General features: G+C 39.8%; 1 protein-coding gene across 11 annotated transcripts in view; it reads left to right on the top strand.

Moving 5' to 3' along the window:
- Window positions 1-18453, top strand: part of LOC140458370 (inositol hexakisphosphate and diphosphoinositol-pentakisphosphate kinase 2-like) — a 161649-nt gene extending 143196 nt beyond the window's left edge. For all 11 annotated transcript variants that reach the window (XM_072552816.1, XM_072552813.1, XM_072552811.1 and 8 more), the window contains 3 exons: window positions 6412-6549; window positions 8036-8164; window positions 11928-18453. In XM_072552816.1, the coding sequence (XP_072408917.1) occupies window positions 6412-6549; window positions 8036-8164; window positions 11928-12256 (596 nt within the window). In that variant the 3' untranslated portion in view covers window positions 12257-18453. The remainder of the gene's footprint in view (window positions 1-6411; window positions 6550-8035; window positions 8165-11927) is intronic.
- Window positions 18454-19739: the final 1286 nt, after the last annotated feature.

Raw genomic sequence — 19739 nt, 5'->3', positions numbered from 1 at the left:
TAAACCAATAGCATCCATGCAACAATTCCAGGAGATTCCTAATTTGTACAGCTCAGAGGCTGAGAAAAGCTACTTTAATAACATACTTATTCTTTCCCCACTCTCCCAAGATTATTTGTGACCAGATGTTTGGTTTAATGCTGTCTGATTTCACACAGAGGGTGGTACGTGTATGGAATGAGCTGCCAGAGGGATTGGTGGAGGCTGGTACAATTGCAACATTTAAAAGGCATCTGGATGGGTATATGAATAGGAAGGCTTTAGAGGGACGTGGGCCAGGTACTAGAGGTAGGACTAGATTGGGTTGGGATACCTGGGCGGCATAGACGGGTTGGACCAAAGGGTCTGTTTCCATGCTGTACATCTCTATGATTCTATTTCCTAAAGTCAATCTTGAATCAAATACTAAGAAGGATGATTTTCCCCTCCCTGCCTGTGGCTAAATGTTTTGTCTCTCAACAGTTACCAAAACAGTGATTAGCAGATCTTTGTTAGAAATTGTTCATGGAAGCCTTGCCTGTCCTCTGTGGCCCATTTGTATTCATCATGAAATGTGCTGTTCCAAATTATATATGGATGGATTGCTCAGTATGTTCAAGCCTGCAATATATTACCACAACGCAGTTTTCACCATCTGTTGTCCTCCATATAAACAATCTCAGTTATTATAAAGCTCCTGTAACATTTTCCCTGGCATAAGTTAACTGAAGTTTGCTCAGGACTCAGAGCTAATAAAATTCACCTTAAGTGTAACTTATGACCTCTATATACAAAACAACTACAGTATAAAAAACTGTCTCATCCTGTTTTATGGTGACTGAATGAGTTGGCAGTATATTGGAACACTTTTTTTTATTTTGTTCACTGTTGTCTATTTCTTTTTAATTGAGAAACCAAACTGCAAGATATCAGGAGCATATAATACTCAATTCTTTCTCCCGGAACAGTTGAACTCATACTAGATCGTGCCATTATGCAGACTCATTCTTTATCAAAGGCCTAGAATTACGAAACTCCACACCTCCATTGACCTGTAGCTTTCTCCTTCCTTCCACAACTTTTAAAGTCCAAATTTGGTATTGGCCAAACACACCTGATTTAGTTGCCTGACCTCCCTTCTATCCTTTTTAATTTGTGGTGTTGATGGTAGCCATGATGCGGATGTGCCGATGTTGGGCTGGATTGGACAAAGTCAAAAGTCACACGACGCCAGGTTTTGGCCAATGGGTTTATTTGAAATCACAAGCTTTCGGAGCGCTGCTCCTTTGTCAGGTGAAGACTGTTCTCCAATAGCTTATGATTTCAAATATGTCCACTAGACTGTAATCTGGTGTTGTGGTTTTGTTCGCCGAACTGGGAATTTGTGTTGCAGATGTTTCGTCCCTGTCTAGGTGACATCCTCAGTGCTTGGGAGCCTCCTGTGAAGCGCTTCTGTGATCTTTCCTCCGGCATTTGTAGTGGTTTGAATCTGCAGCTTCCGGTTGTCAGTTCCAGCTGTCCGTTTCAGTGGCCGGTATATTGGGTCCAGGTTGATGTGCATATTGATTGAATCTGTGGATCTGTTCTCTGGCAGAGAACAGCCAGGGAATTCCTAGAGGCATGGCACTCATCCACAGATTCTATCAATAAGCACATCAACCTGGACCCAATATACCGGCCACTGCAACGGACAGCTGGAACTGACACCTGGAAGCGGCAGATTCAAACCACTACAAATGCCGGAGGAAAGATCACAGAAGCGCTTCACAGGAGGCTCTCAAGCACTGAGGATGTCACCTAGACAGGGGACGAAACATCTGCAACACAAATTCCCAGCTCGGCGAACAGAACCACAACAACGAGCACCCGAGCTACAAATCTTCTCACAAACTTTGTAATCTGGTGTCGTGTGACTTCTGTCTTTTTAATTCGGAGCTGACCTGCATTACAAGTGTTTGGAAATTTGCATTGGCTTGCCCTTTAAAATAAACCTGCTACCCAAACAAGTTCTGATGTGTTCCAGATTCATTCACAATTCTTAAAAGCAAAAATATAATGTAAGAAATAGACTGAATGCCCTCATGAGCACGCTTTACCATTCACTGTGATCATTGTTAACCTTCTGCTTCAAAAGCACTTTTCCACTTCCACATCACTTCATTCCCCAAGAGAACAGAAATCTGTCCATATCAGCCTTGAATAATGAACTAGATGTTTTTGTCAGTAGCTATGAGTGTGAAGTAACAGATTTGATTCCTATTCCAGAGACTGGAGCCCAGGACTCAGGCTGACATTCCCAGTGCAGCATTTGAAGGAGTGCTATACTGTCATAGAAGCTCTCTTTCAGATAAGTAAACCAAGCCCCATCTGCTTCAGATGGATGTGATAAGTCCAAAAGCACGATTCCAAGAAGAATAGCAGGTTCTCCTCTGTATTCAGGTCAACGTTTGTTCCCTCAAACTTCATTAGAATAGATTTACCTGGTCACTGGCACTTTGCAGTTTTGGGATGTCATTCTACACTAACTGCTAAAGGAGATGTTCTTCAATGATACAATATAAATGAAAGTCTTTTAAGTCTTTCTTTAAGGGAATAGTTTAAAATTTGAATTAAATAAGCTTCTACAGTTTGCACTCATGGCACCCAGCAGTTTGTAATAATTTGCTTTGGCTTGACTTGTAAATCCTTTGCATAAAATGCCAAGCATATTCTCAACATCTTAATTATACATAGACCTGCAAAATTGCCTGTAATGAGGCATTCCTGCTACCAGCTGTTCTGTTGAAGAACATTTCATTCTCTTTTGATTTGCTGACACAAAAGATCTAAATGTACCTTTTGTTCCCCCACTGGTTTACCAGACCAGATTTCCCCTTGATCCTGGGAAAAATTATTCTCTTTAAATCTTTTAATTGTCTTTGCCCTTCTCAAAGAATTTACTAATTTGACCAAAGTTTTTAGGAGCTTTGTAATAGGTCTCATTTGCAAGAAACATTATATTCATGACAATTGTAAGTAAATGCTTTCCATTAGCTCATTGAATTCAAAGTTTAGTGATTTTTATTTTCTTATTCACTCATAGAATGTTGCAAGGCCAACATTTATTACCCATCACTAATTGTCCTTGAAAGACTGGTGCTCAGCTGATGTCTTGAATGCAATTGAGTAGCTTGCTGGACCATTTCAGAGAACAATTAAAAGCCCAACACATTGCTGTGGGTCGAGTGTAAGATGTTAGTCAGATTGGGTAAGGATAGTAGATTTATTTTCCAAAAGTGTGTCCTGTGAAACAGATGGATTTTGTTGATAATTGGTTAATTTCACACTTGGTACAGAGCAACATTCCACAGCAGAAAAGTGATAGTGACCAGGTAATCTGTTATCGTAAATAAATTTGAGGGAATAAATATTGGCTACAGCACTGCGGACAGCTTGCTACTCTTCTCTGCATTGTGGTCACCAATAGTGATGGCAGCTTTTTACTCCAGATTTATTTAATTATATATACTTAAATCCCCCTACTGTGGGATTTAAACCAATGTCCAGATCAGTGTTCTATGCCTCTAGTTTGTTAGTCCAGTAACTAAATCACTAGGCTATCATATCTGTTAAAAAGCACTGGCCATTTTGAAATACATCACTGCACTCATGTCCTCTGTTATCTGAAAGCAAGCAACACACATTAAGTGTTGTTTTCATTCTATCTCTGACTCTCTGTAATTTAACAAATGTTATTTTTAATTTTTAAAACATGTCACGGTGTTCCCTGGTGGTTTAATTGATTTAATGCCCACGTGGAAGTGAGCTATGAAGTTCCAGGTTAGTAAATGTGGTTAGCAGATTCACAGAGAGATCAGCAGTAGGGCTCTCCATCTGTCCACAGCACAACCTGAGTGAATGAGGGAGGAGAAAAATCAAGTCCTGGGTATGTGGTCTTGGTGTCTAATCATTAAACCCTGTTGGAAAATGCACATGATTGTTGGATGAGGTCAAAATCAAGCTGGACGCTGATGCACAGCATAGTTGAATATCATGCCAATATTTCATATTGATACTTGTGTGAAGAATGGTCACTTGCATGTGGTCGTGTTCAGAGTTCTTCATACATGAGTGCTTTAAGGATAAACAGAGAGAAATAGGAGTTAAGAGATTAGCAGCACAAAACTGTGTTGTGTTTTTAGTAAACATATATAAGTAAACTTCTGGCATTGTGTTCAGTGCTTTGTCAGATTAATGTTTGTTGACTCGTGAACCACAAACAGAACAATTGTTTGTTCTATTAACACAAAGCACTTTTTAAAAGAAGTCATAGCTGTTGTGCAGGGGCTGTTATATTCTTAATATTTTCCACCTCTTGTTCCTGTTGGTGACATTCTCACAGCATCAAAACCCTTCAGAAATGCTGAGGAATCTGTCTTTGTGCCCACCATTTGATGTTAAATTACAGAGAATCAGGGATAGAATGAAAACAGCACTTAATGCATGCTGCCTGCTTTCAGGTAACAGATGTCATGAGTATAGTGATGGATTTCAAAACTGTTGGTGCCTTTTAACAGGTATGATGGCTTAGTGATTTAGCCTCCAGTAACAGTCCTAAGTTTTTAAACTTAAGTGAACTCAGTGTATTGATAGCTTAAGTGTTAATAGTGCGCAGTCAATGCAAATTATAGTTAGTGTCCCTTTGCAGGCGTGTAATTTCCAACTGTTAAACCCTTCCCCAAGGTGTTTATATCTTTGACTATTTAATAGTTGTTTGGTAGTGCAAAACTTGAGTATTACTGAAAAAGGACATGTGTTCCCTTGTGTATTTTCTATAGCAACATCTTGACCAGAGTCCACTTGCCAACCAATCAGTACCCTTTATCATGCAGTATAAATTATTATTCCCTTTGAAATGTGATATTCTTGTGTCTATGATGCTGAGTGTAAAATTAAGTACCGCAGCAGAATATCTCTTCCTTTCAGCAATACAAATTAGTACATTAAAATCTAATGAAGGGATGACTTTTCATTCATTGAATGCCTTGCATTATTTCTCTATTTGCAGCAAACCTCACATGTAATGTAATGAACTCCATCACTTCTAATTGTTAATAAACTCTCATTTCAATCTATGTTTTGAAATCCTCTTGTGTTGGTCTGAATTGAGATCAGTGTGACTAGAGAACAAGGCCAGGCTTTAGTGGTCTGTGCACTAAGTGCTGAGGCAGGGACTTGGGGAGCAATTAACTTCCATTCTTAGGGAGGATGTCAAAGGGAGAGGGGTTTCGACAGCAATGTCAGCGGCAGCTTTCAGTAGTCAATCCTACCCTCATCCCTGTCCTAATGCCCTCAGATAGGGATAAACTGAGCCCCCCACCCATTTGGCAGGCAGGGATACCCTGAATTGTATCTTGGAAAGGCAACCATTTTTCTCACCTGCCAAGAAGGTAGGTAATTGGGCTGGTCAAAATTGACCATTTAGGCCTTAATTGGTATTAGGTTAGGAAGGTTGCCTATGGATTTTCTCACCCAGATCTCCATTTACAGGGGTAGCAGGTAGAGAATGAGTATCTCTGAACCAAACTGTCTAATTATTCATTCTTCCTGCCACCTGTGGAGAGGGGAAAGTTGCACTTTTGGAGTAAGAGAGTGATCACCGGAGTTGTGAACTCTGAAGAAGGCATTAGCTAATCGAAGAAACAAAATAAGTTAACATTTGTGAGTGGAGCCCCTTTCTTTATAGGGTCCTACCATTGTCTGTATTCCCCTTTTTCAAAACCTGACTGAGCTGCAGAGTGATGGTGGCAAGTTTTATTTATTGCAGCAAAGTCTAACCTTGTTCTTCTCAATTACGCAAACATTTGATCTCTTACCCATGTTACCACGTACGCAGAGATTGTCTGTGTTGCAAAAGTACAAATAGGGATTCTGCACATACTGCTTGAGCCTGATGGCTGCCCCAATCACCATTTTATTGAGTGTATTAACCTACTTTGCATCTGAGATGCAGAAGGGAAGTCCAATTCAATATGTTAGTGTTTGTAGACCTCAAAGTCCCACTCTGTTGTGTCTAAGTTATGGTTTTAATTGATAGAGAACAGTGGAGATTTGGGCTAACGGCCCTTTTTCCCATCAGAGTATCCAGTTTAAAAGCTTTGCTGCTCCCCAGGTATTGATGTGTAACTACATACCAAAAGTGTTCTTAGCCCAGCAGCATTCTGATACTTGCAATTTGCATTCAGATCTTGCTTTAAGTGTCCGGTGTTGTTGCATTTGCCTGTCATATTTTGGTTTGGCTCAATGACTGCTTTCCATAATACAACTAGTTTTCCCTGGGGAAAATAGTAGTTTTGATGTGAGCCATTTTCATTGCCTTTAGCATATATTAAGATCCTGCGAAATGTAATTAATTGCAGATATCTTGTATTCTTTTCTCTCATTTTTACTTAGGTTTTGAAGGATGTTCAATGGTTCCTTCAATCTACCCTTTGGAAACACTCCATAATTCTCTCTCCCTGAAACAAGTGAATGAATTCCTTACATCCATCTCTGAAATTTGTGGGAAATCTCATGATGGAACATCAAAAGGTAAAAGATGCACTTGTAGCTGAGACTGATACAATGAGAACCTTCCTTTGGCTGTGTTATCTGTCATGTATCTCAGCATGAACTGAAATTATGAAATCTCAGCATCGTTTCACAACTCAATATATCACATTACACGACACAACCCTAACGTTTTAACAAAGAAAACAAATCCAGTTTCTGAGAGATCTTGCAGATTGGCTGGTGAATGGGAAAGGAAAAATATCATAATGGTTCTGAAGCTGGCCTAAGGCATGTCTGATAGCATGCATATACCTCAATCAAAGAGTTATGGGATCCAAACCTACTGCAGAGATTTGAGTACATTGTGTTGCCGTGGTCTTACCAGACCATAGGGCTTTTCTCTCATTAGAGAGAGACAATTGGTAGAGATTTAACCTGAGGGCCACTCTACCTCAGGCGAGGGGAGAAGTTGAGAAGGAGTGTCCTTCAAGCTAACCTCTGCCAGTGATGGGAATTGAACTCACGCTGTTGACATCACACTGCTTCGCAAACCAACCATCCAGCCAACTCGACACTTCAGTGCAGTACTGTCAGTAATACACTGTTGAGTGTGCTGTATGTCAGATGAAATGTTAAACAAGGCCCCATCCACCCCTTCATTTGGATATAAAAAGTGCCTTGGTATTATTTCAAAGGACAAGTGTGATTTCCTTCAGGTAAAAGTACCTGAGTGTTTTCTTTTGCCTTCGTCAATATCACTAAAGCAGATAAGCAATTTTGGAGCTTGCTGTGCATAAATTGAATTGTAGAACAAGATAGAATCCCGATGGTGTAGAAAAAGACCATTTAGCCTATTGAGTCTGCACTGACCTTCCAAAAATCTCCCACCTTTTCCCATAACCCATCATTTACCGTAGCCAATCCACCTAACCTGCACATCTTTGTGGCAGGAAACCAGAGTACCCAACGGAGACTCACAGACACGGGGAGAATGTGCAAGCTCATTCACATGGACAGTCACCTAAGTTGGAATCAAACCCAGTTCCTTGTGCTGTGAAGCAGCAGTGCTAACCACTGTGCCAGCCTGCTGCCCCAATTTGGCTGGTAGATTTCTGGTGATCACACTACAAAAAGCCAGTTTCACTGGTTTTATAGATGCTGGAATACCTCTGCCTGCCATGAATATTGCTTTGCTTGCTGCATTGAATGACAAGTGAAAGAGACAGGTCAGCACTGAATCCAGCATGCCCACAATAGCAAAGCCAGAGACCCAGATATGCACTGAACAGCAGACCTATTACAAGCCACACTTACCTGGCAATTGAGATCCAGGTGATTGCTGGGCCATTTTAAGAAAGAATTAACTTGCATCTGTATAATGCTGTTCACTGCATCAGGACCTCCTTTCGCATTTTACAGAGCTAGTTAAAAGTATCTTTGAAGTATAGTTAATATGGTATGGCTTGCAATGGCCTCTGTTTTGAATTCATTTGTAATGTGCATAATATTCATTGTTATATTGCAGAACTTTCAGCAATGTTTGAGACCATGGGGAATAGCCAGCCCACAGTAGATGAGTATATTCCTCAACAAGTCTTGCCCTCCACAGTTGCTTCCCTTTCATCCCGTCCTCGCTCAGAAAACCCTCCATGGTGTAAGTAACCTTTGTTCTAGAATATATATGTAAATATATATAAAAGCATTACTGTATATTTCTCACATCTACAGAATATTGGTATTTAAGTAAGAAACATAAAGAATCAAGACCCATAAAATTGGAAAGTATAGAGGTGAAGTGAATTAACAGAAGCTTACAACTGTATACCACCTTTAATGCAGTGAACAATCTGAGGAGATTGACAGAAATGTAATCAGAAACTGAGCCACATAAAAATATACTAGAACTGGTCATTGAAACTTGGTGAAAGTAAAGATTGGTTTGAGTTTGCAGTTTGAAAAGGCTGAGGATTGTTTAGAAACATAGGAAACTTAAGCAGAAGCAGACCATTTGGCCCATCAAATCTGTACCACCATTCAACAAGATCATGGCCGATTCTGTTGTAGCATTGTCCTTTTTCTCACTGTGAGCAAACACCGGGGATTGTCACGTTCACTCGGGAGTTAAAGACAATAAAGATTATCTTGGCACAGTCCATATACAAAACACTTCATCCATGATGATATGTTGTTGATTACACAGGTGTTAGACCATTTAAAAGAAATAAATGAGTTAATAACTGACTGCAAATGGTGTACAACGCATTGGCTTAATTCCATGTGAATGCCAGCCGAACATTCCCCTTTGCAAGTGTGAGTTAGTGCTGAAATGACAGACTGTGCACTGGTATGAGATCTTATGGTGAGTCTCATCTCCACTAGACATTGTATTAGAAAGTATGTGTGGATACTCAAAAATGAATGTCTTATCAAATCAAGTTTATCCTATCAAATAAAAGACCTCTATCAAGTCAATCCTCAGACTTCTCTTTATCTGTTCATATTTTTACAAACTCAAAAAATTCAAAACCCTCTTATCAGATGCATCTGCTCAATCTCGGAAGAGTGTCTTCCTTCTACAGCAGTGTAATATTGTTTCTCTTACTCAAACCAGCCATTCTGTCACCTACCTAACTGTGATTATGAATTCAATACTGGATAAAGACAAATCTGCCCAAACCTAATCTGTGGGCTATCAACTAAATGATGGAAAAGGATTTCACTGCATCAGTCCAGATTTGCATTTTTCCTGGTTTGACAATGCATCCATTTTTAAAATTCTTATCATTATTTTCATTTACCACCACCCATCTCTATTTTTATAAACTCCTCCAGCCCCACAACTCAGCCAGATTCCTGTGTTTCGCAAATCCTCACCTCTTGTGCATCCTTGATTTTATCTTAATACCATTGACAGCTGTGCCTTCAGCTTCCTAGTCTGAAACTTCTAGAATTCCCTTTCTAACTTCACTGTCTCTCTAACTCCCTCTGCTCCTGAAGTTGTTCCTTAAAATCTTGTTTGACCATACTTTTTAATCAACTGTCTTAGAGTCACCTTATGTGACTGGTGCCAGATAACATTCTTGAAGCACATAGTGATTTTTTATTGTTAAAGGTGATATATAAATGCAAGTTGTTATCAAATGTTTGCACTACCCTCCCTTTGTTTAAATAGCCATGCGCACATTGGTTGTAGGGGACACTCACAATCAAGCATTTTACACCTCTCAAATTCTTCAGTCTGAAGAGAAAAATTACGGAGTGGTTGCATGTGGTTATCTGTGCCATCAGACAGCTGTGTTATTGTACATTTTCAAATCTGCCAAGGCTTAATTCCCTGTGACTAAGCTGATAATGAATTACTTTTGCTTTGGATTTTCTTTGACCTGGTTACTGCTAGTAGTTGGTAATTAAAAGGTTATGGCAGACTGACTCTGAAGGTGCTGTTTTACATCGCTGTATCTGTGTGCAGTATTGAACCCAGAGAGGGAATAAAGAGATTTGGTTCTTTTCGCAATAATCTCGTGATTCTTGATACTTGATCCAGCATTGAGGCAGGCCTGGAACTGAATATAGACTGACACGGACACTGTGCCAGACACAAGTAATGTGAACACCAGTTCTGTTAAAGAAACATTTTGAACTATGACCACAAATATTGTTGTCATTTAAAAAAATTTCTTGAAACAGATGCAACATCGTAGCCAAAACTAGATATGGACAAGATGGAATCACATGATACATCTTAATATGTTTCATCATCAATATATTAAATAAGCATGGGTTATTTACAGCATCCACTATTTTGTTTTTTATAAGAATGGGTATATTAACAAAATCCTTTAGTTTGGATATTGCTGCTTCTTGTTTTTCTTTGTCATCTTCAGTTAGCCTCTTGTAAGCTTTTGTTTAAAATGTATATTTTCCAATATTAAAGCATTACTTGTCAATAAAAATTGAGTTTAAAATAAATATTTACCAAATTGGCAATCAAAGTTTGTGTATTTTCCATATGTGCTTTATCCAAATACTGCTACATTTAATTAAATAAACAGAAGCAGAGATAATTCTGTGTCTGAATGTGTCCAGTCGGTTTATACCATGTCTGTGTGGGATTTAAGATACATCTATTCAATTCCAGGCCAGAGATACAGATCAGTGATGGAATACTGCAACTTTTGGGGCAGACTATTTTCCTTAACCTTTTAATTGCAAAATCACTTCGTAATTCCTACTTTTAACTCCAAAATTTGCGTACAGAAATTAATTTGTGTCTCAATGTGCTTAGCTGCAGATAAATTATTTATGAAGCATGCTCCCATCTTGTGGTTTACACACAGCAAGCCTACACGTAAATGAGTTGAATGTTCACTTAATCTTTCCTCCATAGTGCTGTTGGAGACATTCACATTGGCAACGGCACAAGGGGAAATGACCCTTTTGCCTTTCAAATAGTTCCATGGGATATCTAACAACAGTGTCTATGAGGACCACTTGCAATTGGAAGCTAGGTGCTTCAGTTTAATTTCATATCTGCAATTTGCAATCTGGAAAAGTACAGTGTAATGATCAAACTAAAACTGAGGAATTAGTGACTTTGAATTGGAGAAAATGAAATACCCAGACTGATGATGGTTCTGGGCTTGTTACAAGAAAGTAACACACTTAAGCTAATATATCAACCACCTAAAAGGACAAAAGCAGCAGATGCATGGGCACACCACTATCTGCAAGATCTCCTGCAAGCCACCATCGTCCTGACTTGGAACTACTTCACTGTTCCTTCAATGTCACTGGGTAAAATTCTTAGAACTCTGTGTGTTAGCAGTTGGGTGTGCCTACATCATAGACTGCAGTGGTTCAAGAAGGCAGCTCACTACCTTTTTCAGGGCAGTTAGAGAAGTGCCGTTAATATTGGACTAGTCAATGACACCCATATCCTGTGAAATACTGAAAACGGAATCCTTCACCTCACACTGATCTGACAACTGATGACAGACCTATAGCCAACAGTGTTTCACCAAAATGTTATACAGCTAAAAGTGCTCTTTGCAGATGCATATCCAGTGCAGATGGATAAGATCCATGGTTGTATGCCTGGATATGTCTCACAGTTTGGGCTGACACTAATGGTGCCATGTTTATCATGTAATGTAGCAGTAATTCACAGCTAAATCAATGGGAACTGTGGAGCAGGTTCCACTGTAGCATATAAAAGCAAAGTACTGCAGATGTTGGAAATCTGAAACAAAGACAGAAAATGCATAAAAACTCAGCAGGTCTGGCAGCATCTGTGGACAGAGAAAGACAGTTAATGTTTTGAGTCCAAAAGTGACTTTTCTTCAGATTGTCAGTGATGCATACTTGAGAGTTTCCATTGTTTAATGATTTCTTTGATTTGTCTGCATTTTTAAATACAGATAGCAGTGGTCCATCAAGCACTGTGTCGAGTGCTGGTCCGTCATCTCCCAACACCTCTGACAACTCCCCCCGGTTTAGTTTCAGCGATAAATCATCACTCACGCCTCAGAGCAGTGAAGAACAACAGCAATCTGTCCATCCGGCAACTCCAAACCAACATCCTGGCTGCAATCACAAGGACCTACAACTGACACCAGCTCTTCAAACCAGTCAGGGGCAGCAAGTCATTCAAGGTCAACAGCTGCACCAGAATCATAGTGACCCACAGCTAATGGGGCGTATGACTGGGCAGGGACAGCAGACAGTGCAAGGTCTGGTGGAAACCTAGCAGTGAAGGCAGCGGATTGTTCTGCAGCATTGTGCCACCAGACATGATAGCTGCTCATCTGCTTCTGTTAAACAGGGATTGATTCTGCATATTTTATAAATGTCACCTGCTGACTCTGGGGTCAGTACGATGAATTGATGCTGCACTGTAAAACAGAGAGGTTGGATGTTCCAGGTTTGGGCTTTGGTGGTTGTTATCACCTTGTGCCTCTGGTCCCCCACGTGGTGTTGGTGTAGGTGAGGTGTCTTTCTATCCCTTGTGATGGGTGATATGTTTGTATGGTATGTCAATCTTCTTCCTATAACCATGTACAGAAAGCCATTTCTTCATCCATGTAGTTTGTAAATTGTAAAAGATTATTTAATGGTATTTTGTAAATAAGGAACAAGTTAATCCTCATAGGACTGATAGGACTTTAGTCTCCAATCAGTTTTCCTTCCATCAAGATTCTTTTCATTAGCATAAATGTGTGTTGTGGAGCTTAATGAAGCAAGACAGACATGACATGTAAATCTTAAGTCCTTGGCCCAGTTACTACTTTGATAACAACACAAAGGTCGAGCCTTGTTTACAGGGCAGCTGGGATGTCCTGTAAGTTATGAACCAGAGAGATATTTCTGCCAAGTTAGCCAATCTCAGACAGCAGTTGGGTATCACCAATTGATCTTGACGTCCCTCTTTGGTGATGAGGAAAATTCGCTAAAAGGTTCAATGGACACCTGTGGCCAATAAACCACCTCGGTTTTATTTTGTTCTGCTTGGCTGTTTAATTCAAGGCATAAAGCTTCACATGTAGTTTTTTGCAGTTGTTGGGTCATTACCCTAGAAATTGAATAATGAGTTGAAACACTGCCAGGGCTCATTCGACAGAATGACCACTTGGGTGTGATCCTGTTGGCTGTTGGTGCATATGGAACCTCAGCATGAGTCAATACACTTGGAAGAAGAGGAGGGAAAAGCAGTTGAGGAACATGCAAAGCCCACTGTGCTAAATAACAAAGCTTTAGAAAATTCCAAGTTGAAACAGTCAAGAATCGATCAGTAAGTTTGAACAGTTAAGCTATGGCATCATGCAATTTACTTATCTCTGCCAACCATCGCCTCTGAAGTAATTAGGAGTGAACAAAAGTGCTAGTCTTCCCAGTGAAGCAAGATCTTACGAAAAATGTTTTGAATAGTTTGTCGGTGTAAGTAAATGCTATGGTTTAACTGTTCAAAGGGGGCTGCAGCTCTGAAGCATGTAAGATTAATGAATTTTCTTATTTAATACACCCAAGTTTGTCAGATCTATCCATCGGTGTCTTGAATGTGTTACATGTGATCTTTATGGGAGATATCCACCTCTATATCAGTCTCATCTGATCGTTTGTCTCAGTCCTGAGCTCAGGGAGAGAAAAAGCAACCAGGATTGCAACACTTGATTACAGCCAAACAACGTGTGTGTGTGTGCGTGTGTTTGTGTGCATGTGTATGTGCGTTTCTGTGTATGCATCTTCAACACGTACAGGATTGTGTATGGCTGGAACATTTACCACAGTTAAACAGCCTGTCACAGCTACCTAGACTTGTGCACGAAGATTGTTGACAATGAGACAGTAACCGACAGCTGGTTTCCACAGACCATGACCCTCAGCATGAGTCAATACCTTCTGGAGGAGAAGAACCTGACAATTTGTGCGTGAATTGTCCTGTGCTATAGTTATAACCTTGACAGGGGTGTATGAACAGTGTGCTTAAGAGTTCAGTCAGCAACATATGGAAAGCAATCACCTCATGAAATGGATGACAGTGTAATGACTATAGTCGTTTTTTTTAAAAAACCATCAGTTTAAAAATGTTTTATTTCTGTGTTCTATGAGTGGGCCAGTCTGGACATCTGTTTGAGGTTGTTGTGATAGGAAATTTTAAAAAACTGTTGTTAGTGTTACGGCACGTGGTAAACGCTCCTGCTTAATTTAAAACCAGCAACACACAAAAGATTTATTCTGTGCAGTAATCTGTAAGAATTAGAGGCCAAGAACTATTTAAAGTAAAAATTAACAACTTTATTTCTTAAAGTATATCAGAGAATAATTAACTAGCAACTATTTACAGTTTGTTCCTCTAACCTATTTTTTACCTCCCCTTCTATAATACTAGCCAGATAAAACTCCCATTCCAAACTTTAAAACCAGCCAGCAGTCGAATCTTCTCTCTGTCTTCGTTGGTAGATTGGCTCTCCAGGTCAGTGTTGAGGTTTTTCTCTGTGCGAACTCCTTGTCCTTGTACCTTTCAGAGAGTTCTGACTAGCAGTCTATAGCTGTTGGTCCTGTGGCAGTTCCCTTCCCAACTGTTCAATTTTCCCCAGTCTTATACCCCAAACCATCAGATTGTGTCACTGGCTTTTAAGATTGTTAATATACTCAATTCAAACTTGATTGGAATTTTTCGGGGTATAATTTAAACTGGCCTAATTCAAATCTGTTTTGTTGTTTCCGGGCAAATAGCTACCCCAGTAGCTGGAGCACATATTGCATTGTATCTTATTGAGAACATTTGGTGCTGTCCCTGTTAGCTTTTACTCTCTTAAAGGTATAGTACACCCATGTCTTCATAACATTAGTCAAGATGAGATGCTTTCACAAGATCTTGGGCTATTGCAGGTCAGCTGAGAGTGTGGAATCAACCCATGCATCTCAAAATGAGACAGCAAAGTTAACACTCTTGAGAAAATTTTATGGCTGGTTTTAGTTTTCTCCAGTTGTCAACCCCATTGGGTTCATTCTATAATGATTGTGACAGTGCATTGTGTGTGGTGTTGGAGTAAGTGTTTGAAGCTTATGGGCTGGCCAGTACCTGCCCATACAACATTCAGGATTCCAGCCTTTGTTAGTGGTGTACAAAAGCAAGGATGTGATGTTCAACCTTTATAAAATGCTGACTCGTCCTTGCTTAGATAACTGGGGACAGTTCTGGACACCACACTTTAGGAAAGATGCAAATGAAATTGACAAGAATGGTATTGGGCTTGAGAGATTTCAGTTCTATGGAGAAGTGTGTGATTTAAGGTTATGTGTAGATTTAGAGCTGCTCAGAGTTATAACGGATTTTATAGATTGAGTAAGAAAAAATCATTTCCATGGATAAGGTGGGTCTGATATCAGAGGATTTAAAGCAATTAGCAAAAGAAGCAAAGAGATTAGATATTATTTATGCAGCAAATTTATATAATCTGAAATGTACTGCCTGCAAGGATTTTGGAAGCAGATTCAATAACTTTCAAAAGTTAAATAGTTGAAAAAAAATTTGCAGGGCTTTAGGTCAAAGCAAGGGGAGTGGGAAGTCTCAAGAGGATAGATGCAGGAATGATGTTTTTACCAGATGGAGGGGTGTTGAGAAGCAGTGGACACAGTCTCAGAATAAGAGGCAGGTAATTTAGGACTGAGACGAGGAATCTTTTCACTCTGAGGGTTGTGACTCTTTGGAATTCTCTTCCCAGGAGAACTGTGCAGGATCCATCAATGAGGATATCCAAGATAGAGATTGGTTGATTTCTAAATTTTATAGATATCAACAGAAATGGAAAGAGTGCATTGAGGTGATGCCATCCTAATTATTAGATGATCAGCCATGATCTAGTTGAAAGGCAGAACAGGTTCATTGGGCCAAATGGCTTATTCGTGCTTTTTTTTTTCATGGCTAGCCAAGATAAGTAGACTGCAGCCAGCATTTATTGCTCATCCCTCATTGTGTTAAGAGCCCCACAATGCTGTGGGTCTGAAATCATATGTAGGCCAGATCAAGTGAGAGTGACAGTTATCTGTCCAAAAGGATATTAGTGAACCAGCGGTTTTTTTCCAACAATCATCCTTGACTTAAAATGCCAGATTATGTAATTGAGTTGAAATTCCGCTATTTCCCATGGCAGGATTCAAATCTGGGTCCTCAAAGCATTACCTGGGTCTCTGATGTAAGAGTCCAGTCACAATACCACTAGGCCATCACCTCTGATATGTTTCTAAGTAAATAGTAATCTGTTTCAAACAGCCTGCATAGGCATGATGGACCAAATGGCCTCCTGCCCATAAGATTGCATGAAGTGGGTTGAAATGTCAATTGTTACAAAGCTGGGGTTAGCTAGAAATGTGCAATAAATGCCTTCCATGCCCTGAGACTAACTTCACATACAAGGTTTAATATTGTGTGGCGTACCTCTTGTTGACCATTCTTATGCTGTTTTCTAATGCTAAACCAATGAACCAATGTATGAGTCTTAAGGTACTATTTCCACATCTAGCCACAATCTGAAAGGGCAGCTTGTGGAGTTGAACTATGAACCCAGCAGTACAAGTGGACAGGGCATAAAATCTCCTAACACCAAACATTACAAGTCATCGAAGCCCTGTTTCTCATCTATTACCATAGATCCGATCATTAGGAATTTTTTAAAACAATTATTCACGCTCGCGATTTTCACTCCAGGCCGCGAATAACCCTGTATCAGCCCTTCACTAAAGGAAGGGTGGATGGTACAGAGTCTGAGTTGGTACCATAGCACTCATCTCAAACTGCTGATTGGTTAAATGCCTCATGTTTATGTGTGTTTTTAAAAGAAATCTCGACGTCTTATCACTTTGAATTTTTAATGTGGATTGGGATTAGTTTGTGATGAGCAATTTGATCTCAGCCAGAGTGGAATGTTGGGAAATAACATGTTAGCCTTTTAAAGCTCCTGGCCAAAGGAAAATTCCTATTCCTTATTATTGTTGCAGTGATCCTTGATCATGAAAACACATTGCAAGGAAAGAAGCAAGCTTGCTTATGATGCTGGCCCTCCCCTGATGATAAAGCTCTCTGATACACACTGCCTGAGAGTGTGCAGGAGTTGTCTCTGAAGATGAATCTGTACTTTAGCCAAAACAGATTTGAGGTTTATTTTTTAGTCTTACGCCAATTAAAGACTGAATTGTAGTTTTTGAGGCTGGGCAAAATTTTGGTCAAAGATTGTACTGTGCTCAGGCTATTCTGTTGTACTCTGAAATTGAGTGTGTAAATATATAATCATAATGTCTTGGTCTCGAGTTAAAACTACTTTTGTTCTTTCACCAACACATTTTGCAGTTTTCAAATAATGTACTGAGTTAATGTAGACCCTAGATAAGTTTGCTAAATAGTTGAATATGTAGACATGATAGAAAAAAGAAGCTGAAGTTAAAAAGTACATGCAATGATACTTTTATTTTATTTGTTCATGCTGTGGGTGTCATTGACTAGGCCACCCCTTTCATTACCCAGGGGAAGAGGGTGATAAGCTGCCATCTTGAACATTGCAGCCCTTGGAGCGTAGATACACCAGTGGTGTGGTTAAGAAGGGAGGTCCAGATTTTGGGATAAAAACAAATGGTCCTAAGGTGCGTAGAACATAGACACAGGCTTCCTGCACCTTCTGCTTTTATTAAATCTGGAATTTTGCCAATACTTCTGTTTGTCTTTCATTTTTAATTTATTTAACATTTAACATTCAAGTAACAACAGGAAGTCCAGAGAAAATGGTGAAAGTTAAAACCCTTCTCTGGTTCTGTTGCAGTGAGCAAATCAGGAAGCATTAGTTAAAATTTGATACCTGACTTGAGCCAGGATAGGGCCAACACAGCATGGCAATACAGTCGGAGAGAGGTACTAGGAAGTGACGATATAATGTTCTGCTGCTGGAAAATCCATCAACATACAGGGACTGAACAGAGTTGAAGCTACAGTGTCACAGCTGTAATTGTAATTCACATTCTTTTTCAAAATAGGCTCTGGATCAAAGTTAGGTCAGTATAGTGGGAGGGGACGTGTGTGAAACATAACTGCTGGCATAGACCAGCTTTGCCAGATGCCTTGTTTCTGTACAGTAAAGTTCTATGTAACTAGTGCAAAATTTCTTAATCTGAGTCCTAATCTGTCTATTGTTTTGTTTCTCCCCACATCTTCATTTTCAGAAGTTTTATCACTGTTACTGAGATCAATAAATGTTGGCACTATTTAATTGATTTTAACCATAAATCAAAGAACTTTGCACTGTAAAGTAGAGTTGTAACACTGGCTATAATTTCACTTTTGCGAGGTTAAAAACTGTTTTTGTATTTGTGGCTGTTGTGCAATTTTGTTGTTCCAGCAAAATAAAACCCATGTAGAAATAAAGCATTTTACAAATGAAAAGTTGCAGAACTCAACCCTTGAGAGAACTCAACGTGGCATTTTTCTTTTGGAAACTGTAGCAATAGACCATACAGAAGGAAACCAATTGGGCAATTCAACCCATTCTTGCAGTATTCTAGAGCAATCTGGAATGAATTTCACTCACCTACTCTCTCATATCTCTGTATCTTCCTCTGATTTGCCTGTCTGAACCATCAGCTGAAGTAATCCCTACATAATCATCTACCCTCTCCTTTTAACCTACCTATTTGATCAGTCCAGAAATGTGCAGATTATGTGGATTAGTCATGCTTAATTGCCCATAGTGTCCAGGGATATGCAGGCCGCGTGGGTTAGCTATGGGAAATCCTGGGTTACAGGGATAAGGTAGGGGGGAATGGGTCTAGGTGGGGTGCTTTTTGGAAGGTCATTGTGGACTTGATGGTCTCCTTCTGCACTGTAGGAATTCCATAATTCTCTGAAGCTTTTGATCACTTGTCTTAATGTCTCCTGATATGTTAGGTTTTATTTGCTGATGCTATGAAGTGTATTGGAATATTTGACTACATTAAAGAAGCTAGATAAATACAGTTCCAATACATTGGTTCCAATACTTGCCCATCTTTCCCTCAAAGATGTAATGTCCTTTGTCTCAGCCATTCCCTGTGACAAGATGTCTCAAAGCCCAAAAACCTTATATTTCTTCTACCTTTTCATCACTTTCTTTCAATTTAAACAAAAAGTTTCATAGGAAGCTTGTAATAGAGATGTACAGCATGGAAATAGACCCTTTGGTCCGACTCATTCATGCTGCCCCGATATCCTAAATTAATCTAGTCCCATTTGTTAGCATTTGGCCCATATCCCTCTAAACCCTTCCTTTTCGTATACCCATCCAGATGCCTTTTAAATGTTGTAATTGTACCAGCCTCCACCACTTTAACATAGAAAAATACAGCGCAGTACAGGCCCTTTGGCCCTCGATGTTGCGCCGATCCAAGCCCACCTAACCTACACTAGCCCACTATCCTCCATATGCCTATCCAATGCCTGTTTAAATGCCCAAAAAGAGGGAGAGTCCACCACTGCTACTGGCAGGGCATTCCATGAACTCACGACTCGCTGAGTAAAGAATCTACCCCTAACATCTGTCCTATACCTACCACCCCTTAATTTAAAGCTATGCCCCCTCGTAATAGCTGACTCCATACGTGGAAAAAGGTTCTCATGGTCAACCCTATCAAAACCCCTAATCATCTTGTACACCTCTATCAAGTCACCCCTAAACCTTCTTTTCTCCAAAGAAAACAGCTCCAAGTGC

The sequence above is a fragment of the Chiloscyllium punctatum genome, chromosome 33, assembly GCF_047496795.1.
Source record: "Chiloscyllium punctatum isolate Juve2018m chromosome 33, sChiPun1.3, whole genome shotgun sequence".
Classification (NCBI taxonomy): Eukaryota; Metazoa; Chordata; class Chondrichthyes; order Orectolobiformes; family Hemiscylliidae; genus Chiloscyllium; species Chiloscyllium punctatum.
The sequence above is the reverse complement of the archived record's forward strand: the minus strand, read 5'-3'. Positions and strand labels throughout refer to the sequence as shown.